This window comes from Rhinolophus sinicus, chromosome 6, assembly GCF_057876585.1.
Source record: "Rhinolophus sinicus isolate RSI-liver-muscle chromosome 6, RSI-T2T, whole genome shotgun sequence".
Lineage (NCBI taxonomy): Eukaryota > Metazoa > Chordata > Mammalia > Chiroptera > Rhinolophidae > Rhinolophus > Rhinolophus sinicus.
Genome location: NC_142506.1, coordinates 2268674 through 2286483, shown reverse-complemented (window position 1 = coordinate 2286483; position 17810 = coordinate 2268674). Strand labels below are relative to the sequence as shown.

General features: G+C 54.6%; 1 protein-coding gene across 6 annotated transcripts in view; it reads right to left on the bottom strand.

Moving 5' to 3' along the window:
• AGO2 (argonaute RISC catalytic component 2) overlaps nt 1–17810 on the bottom strand; it is a 98114-nt gene that overhangs the window by 64259 nt on the left and 16045 nt on the right. For 2 of the 6 annotated variants that reach the window (XM_074316917.2, XM_088798930.1), the window contains exon 1: nt 6074–6338. The exons of 3 other annotated variants lie outside the window; for them this stretch is intronic. In XM_074316917.2, coding sequence (XP_074173018.2) covers nt 6074–6323 — 250 coding nt within the window. In that variant the 5' untranslated portion in view covers nt 6324–6338. Of the gene's footprint in view, nt 1–6073; nt 6339–17810 lie in introns of those variants that run through there. One more of the 6 variants, XM_088798929.1, reaches the window with a different exon arrangement.

Sequence of the window (17810 nt, the reverse complement as noted above, 5' to 3'; positions counted from 1 at the left end):
CACCGAAGCACATGGAACTGAATTTTCAAACAACTGCATGACGCATCGGGCCAGGCACACGGAGGTGGAACCTAACGGCTACCAGGTGGACGACAGCTCACTGCAGCCTCGGTCCCCACCCCACCACCCGGCCTTTTCCTGCAACTTCCATCGCGGGTCTGCATCCGACGAGCACAAACGCCCGCTCATACTAGCCGGCCAAGGACAGCAGGCTTGACCACAGATGACACGTGCTGTGCACTGAATCACAGGATTGGGAGCCGGAAGTCACCCTGGAAACCAGGGAGGGGGTGCGGGGGGGAGAGCAACGCGCCCTTCCCCCTCCAACCTGCTGTGAGTCATGGGCTGTGAGCCTGGCTGTAGGCGGGTCCTGGGGACACCGCGCCAATGAGACAGGTCTGGGGGGCTCGGTGTAGGGGAAAGGCAAGCACCCAGACTTCCCATAAGGGAACGGCTCTTCCTGTCACCGCCCCCACACCCAACTGCTCCTTCCAGCACATCTCATTATGAGTTACATGACCTTCAAAACCAACGAGAGTTGTGTGACTGTTCAGTCCGGCGTGACTTAAATGTTCCTTAAGAAAAATCGGAATCACAGGCTCCCTGAATGAACGCACAGCCGGGCTCTGGTCAGTGGCGAGTGATCCCAAAGGCTCAGGCTCTGTGTACTGTAACCTGAGCTGTGCCATAGACTTGCTGTGCGGGGGCCAGGCCGTCCTGTAGGACGTGAGCCCGACCCACCAGCACCCAGGTCTCAGTGGGATCAGGACAGAGATCTGCCACCAAACCCAAGGCTGTCACACTCTCAGCCCTCAACATGGGCGGCGCTTGTAGTCAGAGCCTTGGAGCCTCTGTTTTCTGTCTAGAATCGTTCCTATTACATGGGGCATTAGCTGGAAACTCTAAAGGCAAAGCCAGTGACCAAAACAGCTCACAGCTGCTCACCCTCCACGCTGCATCCCACACCAAGCCGGGTATGGACGCTGGCTGCTTTATGCTTCTGGGTGCTCCTGTGAGGAGGAAATGGCCATGTTGGGGTGGAGTGATGGGTCAGGGTCCCTTGGCCAGGCAGAGGTCTGTGTCTCCCACACCGGCTTTCACCGCGTGCTAGATGGGGACGGAGTCTGGTGGCTCACCAGGCGCAGACCAGAAAGCAGACGCTGTGGGACGAGCACCGTCCCACTAACATCAGGACATACGATGCCCCTCGTCGGACCCACCTGTTGCCTCCACAGGCAGGTGCTGCGTAAGGCCACCGAGTTGGCTGAACCACATTCAACACACCCTAGCAGCCTTTTTGGTGATATGAACGGAGGCCTTCTCGGGAGGAAGAAGGAAGACTGCAGACAGGAACATCTGCTCTGTCAGCTGGAGATAAAAAGGAAACAACTACGCACTGTCTGCAGAACCACAGCGTCAGACCCGGGCCGCACACCAGCCAACTGTGAGCAAAGAAAACCAAAGCGAACATCACGAAGCCCCCAGAGAAATGGCCTGTAGTCGGGAAGCACGGCCCGTCCGGCTCAGGCCGCACGGCCACGTGGTGCCTGTATGGAAGCCGGTCCGCGTCGTCGCAGCTCTCACTCCCAACTTACACAGACGCACTCAGGGTCAGCTCGTGAGCTCCCAGGTTCGCAAGGGCACAGAGAGGGACATGTGGCAGGGCAGGGAGGAAAAGGGACCCAGGCCCCTCAGGAGTCCCCGGGGCACAGACCAGCAGGCGAACGACGGCCGCACAGGACATGCCGTGGTCAGCGTACTTTGGAACCAGGGGAGCGAGGTGGTGCCACTAGGGGTTCCGAAGTGATAATACACAGGAGGCCATTGCCCACCCTTAGGAGGGGCGGTCACTTGGATGCCTCATGCCTTTGGGCTGGTTTGGTCAGCGCCTCCCCCGGTGGGGAGAGGAGAAAATGAGAGACAGGGGGCGGCTGGACCCAACCCTGGGCAGGCCCTCAGGCAGGGGTGAGGGCACAGGCGCTGTGAGGAGGCAGCCAACTGTGGGGTCACAGAGTCCTTCTCTGGAAATGTGTCATCTTCACATGGGCCCCAGTTCCTGTAAGTCTCTTGTTTCTTTTCTTCCTCTTGGTAAAAATTCTCTGGGAAATTCCCATGTGTCTCAGCCTGGTTCCTGGCAAACCCAGAGCGAGGGTCCTGGGAGGCATCTGAGCAGGGAAGCCATCAGCTTGGGCGACAGCGTGGCCCTGAGGGTGCAGGTCCCGCCGAGTCGGGCGTGAGGATCGCTGCTCAAACGCCTCGCCCAACTTCTGTGGTTGAATGAGTAACATTCTAAAAATAAGCCGGCCTCACTGTACTGAGCCCTGCAGCGGGTGGACGCGTCGGTGACACACGGACGGCTGAGGATTAACTACAAAACAAACATCGATGACCCTCATGCCTCCGACCAACAATATGACTCTTCATTTTCTACGATGGGTTTTTTAATGGCCCTTCTGTGGTTCCACCTGAAATTCCAACCATTATTTGAAACATTACCTTTCTGAGAAATGGTTTCCAAAAGCCACCCCTGTGATCTGTAAAAAGAAAAGATTTTTTCCCCCCTGTAAACGTTGTTTTAATAAAACGTCCCTTGTCCGTTAAAAATGTCTGTCCCCTCTGACCTACCATCTGTCTTTACTCGACAATATTAGAAATAGTACAATAAACACAAGGAGAGATGAAGGAAATACGTGTAAGATGCAAATGTCACCAAACCACAGAAATGTCCCCCAGGGTGGCTGCTGTGGCCACCATCACTGCTGCTGGCCCTACTGGGGTAGACCAGGGGTCTTTCCAGCGATGTCAGCATGTGACCAGAACTCCGTAAAAATGAGCACGTCTCGGGCGCGTCTCTGCAGAGGCACCGGTTCTGGCTTTGTGTTTATTTTGTGCTTCTCTGATCAGCAACTGCCTCTCCCACTAGAACGTAAGCGCTGCCAGGGCAGGGAGCATGTGTGGTTTTGTGCAACTGCTGAAGCAACGATGCGAACAAAAGAATATGTCAGTGTCACACTAACTCTCAGTAGAAACGCCTTACTGACTTATAACTCAACGCCAAGAGTTTCAGGGCACAAACACGAGACATCCCCGTGAAGACCACGACCGTCTCCCGCGGGCAGTCTGTACCACTTCCTCGGCGTTTACCCAGCAGCTACTTCGGTGCCGGCATAGGAAGGACTCCAGGCACCTTATCGGCGACGCTCACACCCAGCCCCCCAGCCAGGAGCTGTCTTCAGTGCACAGATGTGGCTACAGGGCTGTGTGGAGGGTGCGTCAGCCCCAGGCACACGGCCAGCCCATCGCAGAGCAAACGTTCAACCGCCAACCGCCTGACGCCAGAGCAGCTTCCAGGGAGCCCTCGGCCAACACACCACGGCTCAGGGACTCGTCCCACCTGCCCGACAGAAGAGTGTGGCATCTCTCACACTCAGGAAAGTCTTTTTCTCCAAAGAGCCCAAATCCTTCTTTCTATCGCCCCAAACACACAGGAACCCAGTCTACCATCCTCCTGCTCCCCGTTCTCTGAAGCAGCTCGGGAAGTTCGGAAAATCAATTCAGGGTTCTCTTACGGTAACTAACGCATCCCAGTCACCTGGAACGTGTCTCAGCACCGACAGAAAACATGTCGTTTCCCTGTGACACATGTGCTACTAAGTTCCCACAATAGTTTAAGAAGTAGTGACCACCACCTGTGCCCCAGGCACGGAGCAAGAAGCCTTCCTGGGCACCGTCTCATTTGGCGGTCAGCCAGGCACGGCACACAGGACACACACGGGAAACCCAGGGTCCAGAAGGGAACTCACAGGCAAAACTGCCTCGGGTCCTTTGGGATTGCAGATAGGTTTAAACCTGCGTGACCCAACAGTGTAGAACTACGTCGCCTCACCGAGTTTACCCAGCTAGCCTTTTGGAGCACGACCACAGCTGCCACTGAGGTCTGACTGTGTGCCCAGCTCTGCTGTGAGGGGGCAGGCGGAAAACCCGCGAGAGGTCGTGAGCAGGCCACTAGGACAGTTCAGGATGGGCTACGGTGGCATTTCCATCGATGGGACAGGCGCCAGAACAAAGTTATGAAGAGTTTTTGAATATTTGAGGGGAAAACACTAGGGTGAGCTCCCTCACATCTTTATTACAAAACAAATTCCAAGTGGGTTCCAACTGTAGATAGATACCGTTTTAGAATGAAACAAAAACATCCAAAGAGTATTTTTAAATTTAATAACCTTTTATAATTTTGGGGGCGGGACCGCACTCTCTTCCTTAGAATGAAAAAGCGCAGGTCAGAAGAGACAAGCTGGACCGACCACACCAGATTCTCAAAGCTTCTCTAACTGCTCGATAAACTCAGAACATTTTGTGACATGATAAATCCACAAAGCTGAAGATAGAAAACTACCGGCGTAGAGCTTATGTGCATTCATCAGAATCAAAAACTCCAACAGGAAAATGGGCGATGTCGTGGATGGATGGCGTGTACAGGAAACACCAGGAGCCAACAAAACATGGCAGCCTTTAGTTCAAGAAATACAAACTAAAATGTAAATAAGTTTGTGCCGATCTGGCCTTCATAAGAACATGGAAAAAATGAACCCTTCTAACCAAGCCAGGTGGTTTTGAAGGTATGTTTTGGAAATCGTGAAAAATCACGTGCCCTTTGATCTAGTAACTCAACATCTAGGCGTTTAACCTAAAATACCCAGACACCTACACACAGAGAATCCATCCTGGTTTGTGACGACAAAAGACTGACAACGCCTTAAACGCCCATCAGCAGAGAGCGGGATAAATAAACCCTTAGACACCTAGCGACACCGACCTCTATTTCTGCAACATTGAAAGACACCCACTTGATAAGTGGAAGAAAGTTTCAGAACGGTGTCTGATGCAAGCCCACTGCCCTGCATTTACACACGCACTTTGTGTGAGAAAGGGGACACCTACGGAAGGGTTAGAAAGAAAGATACTAACCGATTATTCCCAAGGTCTTTCTGGTCCTCTTTGCGCCTCTATTTAAATAAATAAATAAAAAATCCTACAAAGGCAGCCGTGAGTAAATTCTGGGAGGAGGAAAAATGGGCGTTTCATATATTCTGTTTCTCTGTTTGACCCAAAGTTGAAGAAAACAATAACTAGACGGGAAGCGGAGTCATCACCCCATTTAACAGACGTCCAGAGAGACTTTTTAAAACCTGCCCAATCTGAGATTTGAGGCGGGCCTGTTATGATTCCCATATCCGTTTTACCAGTAAACACAGGAGATTTGCAGGTTGAGCCCCTCGTCCACGGACCCACAGCTAAAAAGGCGGGGGGCAGGTAGCAGGCACCCAGCCTAGGGGAGACCCTCCACCACCTGCAAGATGGGCCGTCACCGGCCTGTGGTGCGGGCACCAGCACGGGTGGCATTTTGGTCCCTGCCTCACTCTGCAGCCACAAGGCCCCGTCCCAGAGGTTCCCGTGCTGCCCGCCAGCACCTGGGGACCTGCCCACAGGCACCCACCCGGCCAGGGAAGGATGCCAACCAGGAGTCCTTACCCCCAAGTCCATCAGGCAGGTCCTCTCACCTGCACTAGTCCCAGCAAATGTAATTTGAGACACCAGATCAAAGCCACAACTTGGGTTTTCCAGCTAAATAACGGGAGCCCAGAGAGGAATTGTATCAAAGAAAAAAAACAACTGACATCTGCTTCTGCTCCTTTATAAACACGCCCCAGGCCCCAGCTTGGAGGGACCCTGGTCTCCTGCTCAGGGCACTCAGAGGGGGACCCCCTTGCACCTTCCTGCAGGCCACATGGCTGAGTCACTTTCAGAGGTGGCAAGAAAACCACCTAATTTACATGCGCCTTCCCTGGCACACACTTGCAAGGGCTCTGGTGTACGCACTGTTTCCAGTCTGCTGCACACCTCTGGGGGCGGGGGAGGTGGGCACGACATTTGCACCAGTGTGGGGTGGTGTCTGCACAGCAGGCCCACAATTCAGCTAGAGCGGTGCCCGCCAAGTACAGGTAGCCACCCACAGACCAGCGTTTCATTTTTATAACGGAAAAGAAAATGTAATATTGAAAGCACATCTCACCCACTAAGGGCGAGGCCCGCCATGCCCGCTTCCACGTGTCACACTGGCCCGTGTACAGGTATGCAGCAGCTGCTCTGTGAGGCGAGTCTGTCATCGTGAGCGGCAGCACAGCAGGTCTGGCTGCCTCACCTTCTCTCACTGCTTTTCCTGGCTTCAAAGGCTTGGCTTCCTGGGCCGGGGCCCTGCCCAGGGGAGCGAACTCCTGGCATCCAGCCTTCACTTCAGCAATGGACTCAGAAGGGATGAGCATTCAGGTATCGCTCGCCCACACCCGTCTACCAGGATTAGCGTGTGAGGTCTGATGAATTTTAAGAGAAGAGGAGCTAGGAAGAAAAATGACATGGAGAATGAAAGACCGCACTTCTAGTTCCGTCCCACAGGGCTACTGAGTGAAGTCTTAGGCTGCTGCCTGGCCAGAAAAAGAACAAATACCTATTTTTACCAGCTGGGCAGCGTAACCAACCAATGTCTCCTGCTCATCTGTTAACACACAACCTGTGGCCCAAAACCGCCATGGGCAGATGACCTGATCACCCTCACAGAATTAAGGCGTTCTCCACAGACACACCGTCAGAACTAAAGAGAATTCAACAAGCTTGCCGAAAGCAAGATGCTAAACAGCCACTGCCTTTCTATATGTGAGCAAGTACTAATGAGGAGTTAATTGTACAAAGGTACCACTTACCAACAACAGAAACTGTTGGGTACAAGAGAGCAAGTGTAAAATCTGCTCAAAAGATATTTCAATTGACTAGTCTGGCGCTCGGAGATAGGCTCTGCCAACTGGCCTCGTGAGCACATGTGACCTCTGTTCAGACCCCTGCAGCAAACTGATAAGTCAGCATCACGGGGGCTCAAAGACCCAAGAAGCGTTCACTCCTTCTGAGAAAAGGGGAAGCAGACTGGTGGCCATTCACGCCAGGACTCTACGGGAAGGTGTGGTGTGTCCCATCAATGACATGTGGGGCTTGATAAGGCTAAGCCTGGGCCACCTTCCAGTTACACCCATCTGGAGCGGCCACCTCACAGTGTCTGTAATATTTACAGCTCTGCTAGCCAGGGAAGAGACTGACACAGGTGACAGGACCTGCCTGAGGTCACACAGAGGTCATGGAGGCAAGGCGTGGAATCATCATCTCTGATTCCAAAACCTGGACTCGTCCCCGGAAACCAGGCTGCCTGAGTGAGGAGAACGTGCAGTGACACGTAGCTGACATGGGACCAGGCTGTCCCACACGCTGGCACTAAAGAAATGTGGCCATTTGATGGCCATCTTGATCAACACAGCCGATTATGAGACTTCTTAAACTTGAAGTTGGTCCTACTTAAGTTTTTTGGCAGGACAATATAATGGCGGTTTCAAAGCAGCCCAAACCCTTCGACATTGAGAGGTGGGGTCCATGTCCCCTCCTTGGAGTCTGTGCAGGCTATGACTGCGCTGACCCACCAGGAAGCTGGGGACCCGAGAGGCTGGGTTAGAGGCGGCCGAGCTCTCTGCTCTCTACTTTCCAGACGCTTCCTCCTGACGTGCTTCCTGGGGAGCCCGGGCCTGGCCACACGACAGGCCGCCCGTGGGCGCCCTGGCCGACGGTCCCAGCTGAGGCCAGCCTTTGAGTGACCCGAGCCCAGGTGCCAGACATGTGAGTGACGTCTGCAGATGGTTCCACCCTGAGCCATGTCATCACGGAGCAAACACACGTTCCCTCTGTGCCCTGTCCAAGCTCTCAACCCACAGAACCCATGAGTGTAATGACACAGTTGTCACTCAGTTTGGAAGGGGTTTCCCCAAAGCGACAGATAAGGGGCACACACACCAGGGCCGTGGTGACCAGACCTGCCTGCTCGGAGTGACGCTCCCCCACAAGGGCCCCGATTCAGCACAGGTGAGACACCAGCTGCTCCTCAGGTTATGTGCGTGCACCTTACAGGAAACACGCGTGGAGCTGAGGAAGGTTCCTGGGGATGTCCCTGTCAGTCATCTTCCCACTCAGGAAGATGGGGGGCGGGGGATGACAGCCGATGGTACGCACGCGTTTAGTTTCAGGCTGTCCATGGCACAGACGGCCTGGCACTGGGAGGGGACCGCCCGCTGCAAAGCAACCCAGCCCCCAGAAGAAGCAGGTGTCCTGACGCACGGGCTGCAGGGCTCATGGGAAGGGACAGGAGGAAACAGCACCACCGGTCGGTCAGCACCGAGAACGCAGGTTCCGCTGGGGCCCAGGGCGAGGCAACGCGGGTCTGAACGGAGCTGCACGTGTGACAGACACGCTCCTGCCGACTGCACCCCCTTTACCTTTGTGGCCGCCAGGCTCCCTGGACCCCCCCGCGCCGTCCGAAGCCTCCCCGGGTCCCGGCTGCACCTCTGCCCACACCTCGGAGCCTCCTTTAGGTCCTCCTTTCGGGCTTGGGACTCATTTTCGGATTCACAAGGGAATAAAAGCCACCGAAAGAGAGACCCCGGGGGTGGGGGTGGGGGTGGGGTGCCTGTGCTTCTCGCAGGAACACCCACCGCCTTCCTGTGTCACAACTCTCCCCTTGCCTCCAGATACTCCCAGTAGCACACACACATGCTGAGATCACGCCCATCTTAAACAGAACAAGACAAAGACAGAGAAAACATCGTTTAAGACACGAGAAGAGAACAGAGTGGCTGTAAAACCACCATGGTTAGACAGACGGCTGACCTGCGTGCCCAGAAAATACCGCCGGGGCGCTAAGAGCAGACTCTCAGCCTACGAACTCGAACTCGTCCTGGAGAAACTCGCTCAAGAGTGAGGATGGAGCCGGTGCTCTCAGACAAACAGCGCACCGCTACCTGACTCCAGGAACAAAGCAAACTGGGGACCCCATTTCCCTTCAGCTGTCCATCAACTGCTCACCTCCTTCTAATGCTCCCTGGTCTGTGTCACCCTCCAGCCAAGCTGAGCCCCACCATGCAAACAAAACTGCTCTTGCCAAGTCCCCACGTTGCCACATCGCAGGGCCGCACCTCAGCCCTGACAGGGGACTGTCCCTCCACCACTGGGCTGGCTCCTCCTGCCTTCCTGTCCTCAGACCTGGGCGTTTCAGGCCTGCCCCGTCCACTCACCCACAGCTCGCCCAGGGATGTCACCGGCCGCGTGGTGCCAGCACTCTATGCGCTGACCACCGCTGGGTCCCTCTCTATTCCACACGTCGCCCCTGCTGCCCTCCAAGTACCTCCTCCGGGATGTCCTATAAACACCTTGGACTCAAACGCGTCCCAACCAGCTCCGCTCCCCAGCCCCTCCCTCCCCACCCCTGTGCGGCCTCTCTTGAAGGAGTCGCCTACACTCGCTGGCTCCAAGTCTGTCCTCCCCTTCTCTCTGCCCCACCCCAAACCAGGCAGACAGCCCTGACTCCTCGGACCCCACCCGACAGTCACCAGACCCCCCGTTATTCGCCCCCCAGGTGTCCTCATCTCACTCATGAGGTCACTGCTCAGGCCAACATGTCGCCTCTTCCCAACTGTCCCACCTTACACCATCCTCACAACCAGCCATGGCCGAGTCCTGTTGCCTCCACCTTTTCACAGGTGACCACGTAGCCAGACTCATCAACTGCTGTGTCCGCTGGCCACACACAGGTCCAGGCCATCGTCCTCCTCAATGGCCCTCTTTGTGTCCACACAGCAGCCAGAGACGCAAAGGCAAACAGTCACTCAGCTCAGAACCCCCAGCGGCTTGCGATCTCGGTCGGAATCTCAGCCACTGCCCTGCCCGCCCCTCTCCCGCCTCAGGCTGCCCAGCGACTCAGGCTGCCCAGCGACTCAGGCTGCCCAGCGGGCTCCCGGGCTCCCACTCGCCAGTCCCTCTGCCAGAAACGCTCCTCAGAGATCTGTGGCTTGCTCCCTCCCTCATCTCTTTCGGGCCTTTCTTCAATGTCACCATGTGAGAGGGACCACTGCTGTGGCTGTTAGGAGCCACTGCCTTCTCTGCGAAGTGCATTCCCAGGGGCAGCGCAGTTGGGTCTGTCCACTGCTCTCGCCCAGCACTTAGGACAAGAGCAGGCTGGCGGCTGGGAATGGCAGTGACAAGCCATCTCAGTAGAGATTTTCTGTTTTGCTCCCCCAGTGTGGCAGAGCCCGATGGCTGATGGCTGGGGCCTGGCTGCCTGTTCTTCCACGGCCAGCGGGCAATGGCCGACTAGCTACACCACATGTGCGGGCTTCCCTGGTGGTTAGGCCTGCAACCCCCACCCCCCACGCCCCTCGCCAGGGCACCGCGTCTGAGCCCACACTCCCCCGGGTACTTGCACAAAGGGAAGCACACAGCTGCTGGGTTTGCATTCCTGCCACAGAATCGACTGGAGCGATTTGTCTCAAGAGCTTCACATACCCACCCAACCAACACATCCCTCTGTGGCCACTGCTTCCCACACCAACACGAAAGAGTCCTTCTTTTTCTTAAACAGAGTAAAATGGAGCTTAAAAATAAGTATTACGAAGGGAAAACTTCAGCCTCTGCTCCCATCTTTTTAGTGATAACATGGTTTTCATTACACATCAAAATATCCCTGGGTATGTGTAGGTCACGGCTGCAGGGCCCCTCTCCTCAGTGGCACCTTTAGGTGGCAGGCAGTTCCGTTCAGATTTTGTTATAAGACTACTCCCAGGTTTGTTTGAAATCAAAATCCCTATATTCTGTGCAAAGAAATGTGCTTTTAATGGTAATAAAACAGGCCACATTGAATAGCAAACATCACGGCACTACTGTCACAAACAAACAAACAAAACCCAGAATGTCCTTATACCAAGAAAAGCATCTGAAGACTGTTTTCAGAAGGAAGACGCTTCGCACACTTCAGCAAGGAGACTGCTGCCACCCCTGCCTGTGCCTCTAACCCAGTCAGCGCCAATGCCACTGCCATCCACTCTGGGAAGGGACACAGTCCCCAAATCCACCAAATGACAGGAACCAGGCAGTCCCCCAATATGTACAACTGCACATTTGAAACGTCACTTCTGAATACTGGCATTCCATAGAGGTACAATTTTTGCCAAGCCAGAATAATTAATTAGGAGGATATTTGTTGGAAATCAAGCAGAGAAAACCCCCAGGGCCGTTGGCCCTCTTTTATCAATTCTTCCACAAGAGAGAGATGCTCACAATTTAAAAGAAATAGAAATGTGTTCTGTGTTCTTAATGATACTTGCACCTCATATCTCGGGTTCCGACTGTGCCAGACGCAGAGTTCCGAGTGCTATCTGTAAGTGACGTAACTGTGGCCCTACCCCATCCACGCCAGGCTCCAGCCACTAGCGAGACGTCTAGTCATGGCTCTCTGAAAGGCCTGCTCTGGGCCACTTTCCCTAGAGCCCTCTGCAGCTTGGGGAACATTCGCACATGGCAGGCTGTGTGTCCTGTGTCCTGGGGGACCCACTCAGCATACGGTGGGAGCCCAAACGTCTTCTTTGGCTGGTCACGAGCCAGCCTGGTACTTTCAAGCAATGTCAAGTTTGGAAATCTGGGCTCATGAATATGCATAAAATGATCCAGGGCCAGTTTTTTTCTTTTATATTAAAATTCATATAACAAAATTTATCATCTTAACCATTCAGTGGCTTTTAGTACATTCATACTGCTGTGCCGCCATCGCCACTCTGATTCCAGACATTTCCATCACCCCAAAGGAAGCCCTGTGCCCACGAGCAGTCATGCCCCACTCCCTCCGCCAGTGCCGGGCAGCCAGCCCCCTGCTCTCTGCCTGCATAGATTTGGCTACTCTGGGCACTTCACATAAACAGACTCATATGATGGCTTCAATACTGAGCATGTGGTTTCTGAGGGTCAGTCTTGCAGCACATGTCACTATGTCAATCAGGGCAGTTTTAATAGACTCCACCTATGAGCAGTTCCCTCCTAGACAAGCTCACAGTCACAGAGCTGTGTCACGTGAGGAGATGCCCTCTGTCCGGCAACTCTGAGGCCCCCCGCAGACTCGGGTGTGTGGCCTGCCCTGACCAGTGGAACAGGAGGGAACTTTCCACAACTCTGTGGAGCTTTCAAAAGAGCTGGAGTGTTCCTGCTCTCTCTTCTAGGGACCCCTGCCTTCTGGGGGACGAGACATGTGGCTCAGCGCTGACCGGGCCCAGCTGCCCAGGCCCCTGAGAGGACCAGCCAAGAGGCAGAGCTGCCTGGCGGCCTTGACACTCAGCCCCAGAGCAGGTGCTATGGAAGCCACAGAGTTCTGGGGAGCGCCAGCTGAATGACGCCACGGAAAAGACACGTTCTAAGCCTCGCCAATACCAGTGTGTGCTCTGCGCGGTGGGGGTTAGCAGCAGACGCGGCCTCTGCTTGGCACCTGCTTTCACCTGGCTGGGCGTTACCTGTCAAGACCCTGGAAATTACATCAGCAAACATATTTAGGTTCGTTGGAACGGACAGCTAATTATGTGTGCAAATACTGACTTCAACACATTATGGCGAAAGCATTGCCGAGACAGCCTGGAACCTGGAACACGAAGTGAGCGTTTGATGACATTAAGGAACAGCCACTTCTCAAGGGTCATGGTGCTGTGGTTCCGTTTTTGAGGAGCCCTCATCTTCTGGAGACACGCACTGAAGCACGTGCGGGTAAATGACGAGGTACGACCCCTCAAAGTGCTCCAGCAAGGGAATGAGACCGGCCGCAGTTAGGCTTCTGGAGGCTGAGTGACGAGGACACCAGGGACCATTCGACTTTCCCATTACCCACATTAGAAAGTGAAAAGTTCCTTTAAAAGTGTAAAAAATACGCCAGCATATGAGGGACGATCAAAGTGTCTTGAATTACCCAGACAAGGGAGGTGTGAGCGGGGCTGAAGACGGACGCAGAAGCAGGACTCCAGGCTCCACGGCAGGGGCGCACGTGCCCACCACTGCAGGAGACGGCGTGACCAGCACGCGTGCGTTTCCCCGGCCGGGGTCTGGAGCTCCCATCAGTGGTCTCTGTAGGACAGCGGCTGGCTGAGGCCACTGGGACCCTGGGGTCAGCTGACTGGCGGCTTCGCACACTGGCTCAGGTTTCCATTTCCTCCCGACTGCAGACTTGAACAGGAAAACGAAAGGTGGCAACCACGGCCGATGAAGCCAAACGAAAGGAACTTTGCAAGAAAGGAGGAGAAAGGCTGCTCAGAGAGGCCTGGGAGCCGGCTGGGGAGCGAAGTGAGAATGGGGAGTTTCACAGCTGTTGGGCAGGGGGCTCCCCAGGCCTGATACGACCCTTAGTAAAGGGACATGTCAATTAGTGCCTGGAAATGAAGCAAAGTGTCAAAAATAACTCTGTTTCCCCACATGCTATCAAGCCAGGAAATATACCAAATAGGACCAACACTACACACAAATTATACAGAACGTGTTGCTTTCTCATGTTATAAATCAGTTATGCTCACACTGAAAAATCGGCAACTCAGAGAGGTTTACTCAAACTAGAGCAAAATTTTCCCAAAATTACATACACAGAGAAATACTAGGTTGGTGCAAAAGTAACTGCGGTTTTTTACTTATTATCCCTTCAACCTGCAAGTACTTTTCGCACCAACCTAATAACATCGAAGAGCAGCTCCTTCTAGAACATCAGGTACATTTTAATTTGCCCAAAGGAAGCATCCCAGCCCCTCGGGACGGCGCTCAGTGACATTCCTTGGCAGCCGTTTTGACAGGGACAGATGGACAGGTGGACAGACATGCAGGTACTTGCAGCTCCCAGTTCCCACGACGCCAACAAGGGACAACTGTCACTCTCTCCAAAGTGACGCTCTCCGCAGTGACACAAAAGTGAAACTGAGCTTTTATGTATCCCGATGTATTTTTTTTTTTTTAAGTCACACACATTTATAATCCCGGCAAGGCTGGAGGACACAGCAAATTAAAGATCTTATCATTCAAGATGCAATGTCTGGAAACAACCCGGCATGTCCGTGGATAAGAGAAGGGACAAACGAGTGTGGTCTGTTGCTGCCATGGAACATTCTTCAGCCACGAGAGCACAGAAGGCGCCGACCGCAGCACCACGTGGGTGGGCCTGGAGCACCGAGGCCGAAGGGGCAGGTCACGTCTGCGGTGAGTGGTCAGCAGCAGCTGGGGAGGGGGAACGGGAGTGACAGCTACCAGGTACCCGGTTCTGTGTGGGGCGCTGGGAAACTTCTGGAATCGGGAAGAGGCGCTGGTTGCGAACACTGTGTGTGAATGTACTTAAAGCCACTGAACAGCGTCCTGTAAGACGGCAAATTCCACGGTACACATAGTTCACAGGCATACACTCCTCTGTATCCTATTTAATCGACGTGTTTTCTCAGCACCGCGCTCTGCCCTGCTCCTCGGACAGGACAGGGCTGGGTCTTGCTCTGCGTGTTCAGAGGACACATCCATGGGACAAATTATCAGCATTAACAGGTTCTTCCGCTCGTAACCACAACACATAAAACACAGTGGTAACGTGGGGCTTTTGCGAGCTGTATCTTGAGAAAATAAAGCTGTTCTTTTGAACACCAGTGTTATACAAGACAGAGGCGCCCACGAGAGCAAGGTGCTCACACTGCCTTTCACTTCGGGACACCATCTTGTATCCCTCCCGGCCGGGCCACCCGGGAACGTCCCAGCACGGCCAGTGTTGACGCCAGGTCTGCAGAGAGCACTGGTCTCATCTGCCCGGCGCCTGCTCCACGATGGTCAGTGAGACCCACACCTCCATTCCCGTTCTGGGGGCCACTCAGACCCCGCGGCTGCCCCGAGCAGACACGTCTCGTTGCACCAACACCAGGGGCATGGCGCGGGCTGAGGGAAGGCAGCACCACGCACACAGGTGTGGTTTGCAAGCATCACCACAGCAGAGCGGCTTTCGGCAGCTCCGGTGACACTGGCTCCAGGGAGGCGGCCCGGCCCTGCGCTCCAGCCAGCACAGCTTATGGTTTTTGGGGCCATGGATATACCGCCCCCAGAAGGCCAGCATCTACCCGCTGAAGGAGCCAGGTAAGAGCTGTAAGCGACGAGCTTCTCTGCCACACTTACTACTGTCCAGTCGCTCCACACAGGGACACACGGCCGTCTGTGGGTCACAGAGCAGTGTCCTGACCACCTGAGTGAGCCCCGCAAGCCGGCAGGGTGGCCTCAGGGAGAGTTCTCCCATGCCGATTACACAGCTGAGCAAAGGAACCGATTGCCAAGCCCTCATCCAGGGCCAGGTGACCAGTGTCTGTCCGTCCGTCTGTCCACAGCAGCCAATGCACCTTCCCACTCAGCGCCTCTCATGGCACTGAGACTTCTCCCCACGCCAGTGGCATGGGACCTGGGGGTCCAGCTGACACCACCTCCCAGGCACCTCGCACCCACCAGACCCCAGTAACTCTGCCAACTCAGTGGCGGGTCAGGACCGGCGGGGTGGGGTTGTAGAATTTGGAGCTCCACAGCCCCTTCCCTGAGGGTCTGGCCATGTCATGGGGGGTGGAGAGTGGGGGGACAGGGACAGGCCTGCAAGGCTCTAGAACACGAGGTGAAGGGAAATAAATACCCAGTAATAGCCAACAGCTTTTCAGCTGTGGAGAAGAGACAGGCATTCTTACTCAGCGACTGGGCAAGGTTGCATAAGAAACCCGTTTTGAGCAGGTCCTGGGCAGAAGGAATTCCCATCAGCAGGAAACACGACAGGACCGAGGATCCACCGACAAGGCAACCAGAAATGCAGTGAGTGAAAGGCGGCCAGTGGGGGCCTCGGGGGCAGGTCAGGGGCGGGGCGAGGTCACCCAGTCCTGCTCCAGGGCTCAGACCTACGCTATAAATAGCTGACAACCTTGGCCACTGTCCAAGCAGGCAGTGTGACCACAGCAGGCCTGAGGTGGCCCCTGCCCACTGCCTCTGCCCTGGCCGCCTCTTACTTCTCCCCCCGCCAGGGGGGAGAGGGCACTGCACTAATCCTGGCATTAGACGCCCAGGTTTCTGCCCTTGTTCCTGGGACAGGGCTCTGACAAGACAGCAGATAAGTTACTCTTTATCAACAATTTTCAAACATCAGAAGTGACTGCCTGCGGGTGGAGAACCAGTTAGAACACTTTTCTCTATGTGGGTCACATCGTCACTTGCATTTTTCTGGAGCAGGTCAGAAGCCACTAGCGAAACACATGAAAACCATCCTACAGCTCGGCCAGGGACGAGGTTTCGCATGAGCACACCTGCCAACAGAGCTCCTCGCGGGCTTCTGGCCGTTTCTTGCGGGGGAGGGGGGATCACTTTATTTTTAAACACAGTGGCAGTAAGGGACAAGCAGGACAGGTGGCAGGGAAGGGGTCTTTTTCCGTGGCCCACAAAATGATTTAAACCCATTCTGGATGCCAGCCAGGAATGGAAGGCCCTTCCAGACCTCTAAGCTCTCTTAGACGCACACTCAAGTCAATGAGAGCTTAAATTACTAGAAAACTCCATCAGCACCAGCTGGGAAAGACAGAGGTTCTCCACACTGGACAACTTTTATAAACACCTCCATAAAAAGCACAAACGATTCAACAAATTGTAGACACCATCCACTAAAGATGCCTGTTTTCAGGAAGAAGTCTGCAGGACCCGAGGGAGAGTGGGCTCTCCGCCAGCAACCCAAAGGGAAACAGACCCAGCCAGAGCTTGCCCGCCCCGAAGGCAGTCCCGAGGGCAGCAGGCCCCCTCCTTCCTCCACCGGAGATGGGAGCCCTTCCCCACCCACCGTCAACAGCTGCCTCCCACCCACACCTGCCCCAGGGGACAGGTCCTTAGAGACAAAGGACCGACCTGACCTCTCACCAGTCAGAGCTGGACAGCAGGGCCACAGCCTCGGGAACTCAGACTCCAGCCAGACAGTCCTCTGGGCAGTCTGGTGAAAACACGTTAGTAAATGACGATACTATTTAATTAAAGCGGCCATCCGCTCACACTGATGCTCTGGCTTTAAGCGTCGCACACGGTTCTGTGTGGATCCACCCTGTTGTGGGGGTGCTGTGCCTGTTATTCCAAGTAGTCTCTGCAAACAAACACAGCGGAGGCTCTGCCTAGGTCCCCAGGCAGAGCGGAAATGCTGGCAGACGAGGGTGGCTCACCGGAGGCTGACAGCCGGAGCCCCACAGGCATTTCTGACGGGGTTTCCTCTGATGATGGCAATAGCAACAGCAGGGGCGAGCGGGCAGAGGACCGGTCCGTCTGACCCACGCCGGGGAGCTCGGCGCTCTGACTCCATTTCACTTCCCCCAGCCTGCGGTGCTGGGTCTCACTGACGTGGGAGGTGACAAGTAAGACCGCACTCGACAGGTCACTCTCTAGGAAACTGCCACCCAAAAAAGGGAAATGGACACACACACCCAATTTCAACAGAATAAACAGAGTTAATCATTAGTAAACATGGAAGCAGTCCGTGCCTGTTCCAAAGGAAGGGAAATGATCCACAATGGACCTCAATGGATGAAGTCAATTCACAAACATCTCTGGACTAACCCAGCTGGTGTTCTCCTAACATAAACAGCCTGCAGTGGAGAGGCAGGCGGGTACACAGTCTGGGTAAGTGCTCAACTTTCAGGATCCCATAAGAAAGGGACCAGTCCACATTTTCTGTACATTTTTTTTCTTTTTTGGAGACTTGGCAAATCATCACATTACCTCCAAGTTGATCCAGTTACTTCAGTTTGAACAACGATTTATCAAGTGCTCCACTCAGAAAAAGCAAACGTCATCTACTTCAAGAGACATAAAATTCCAGGAGGGAGAAGATCTGACCAAACAGG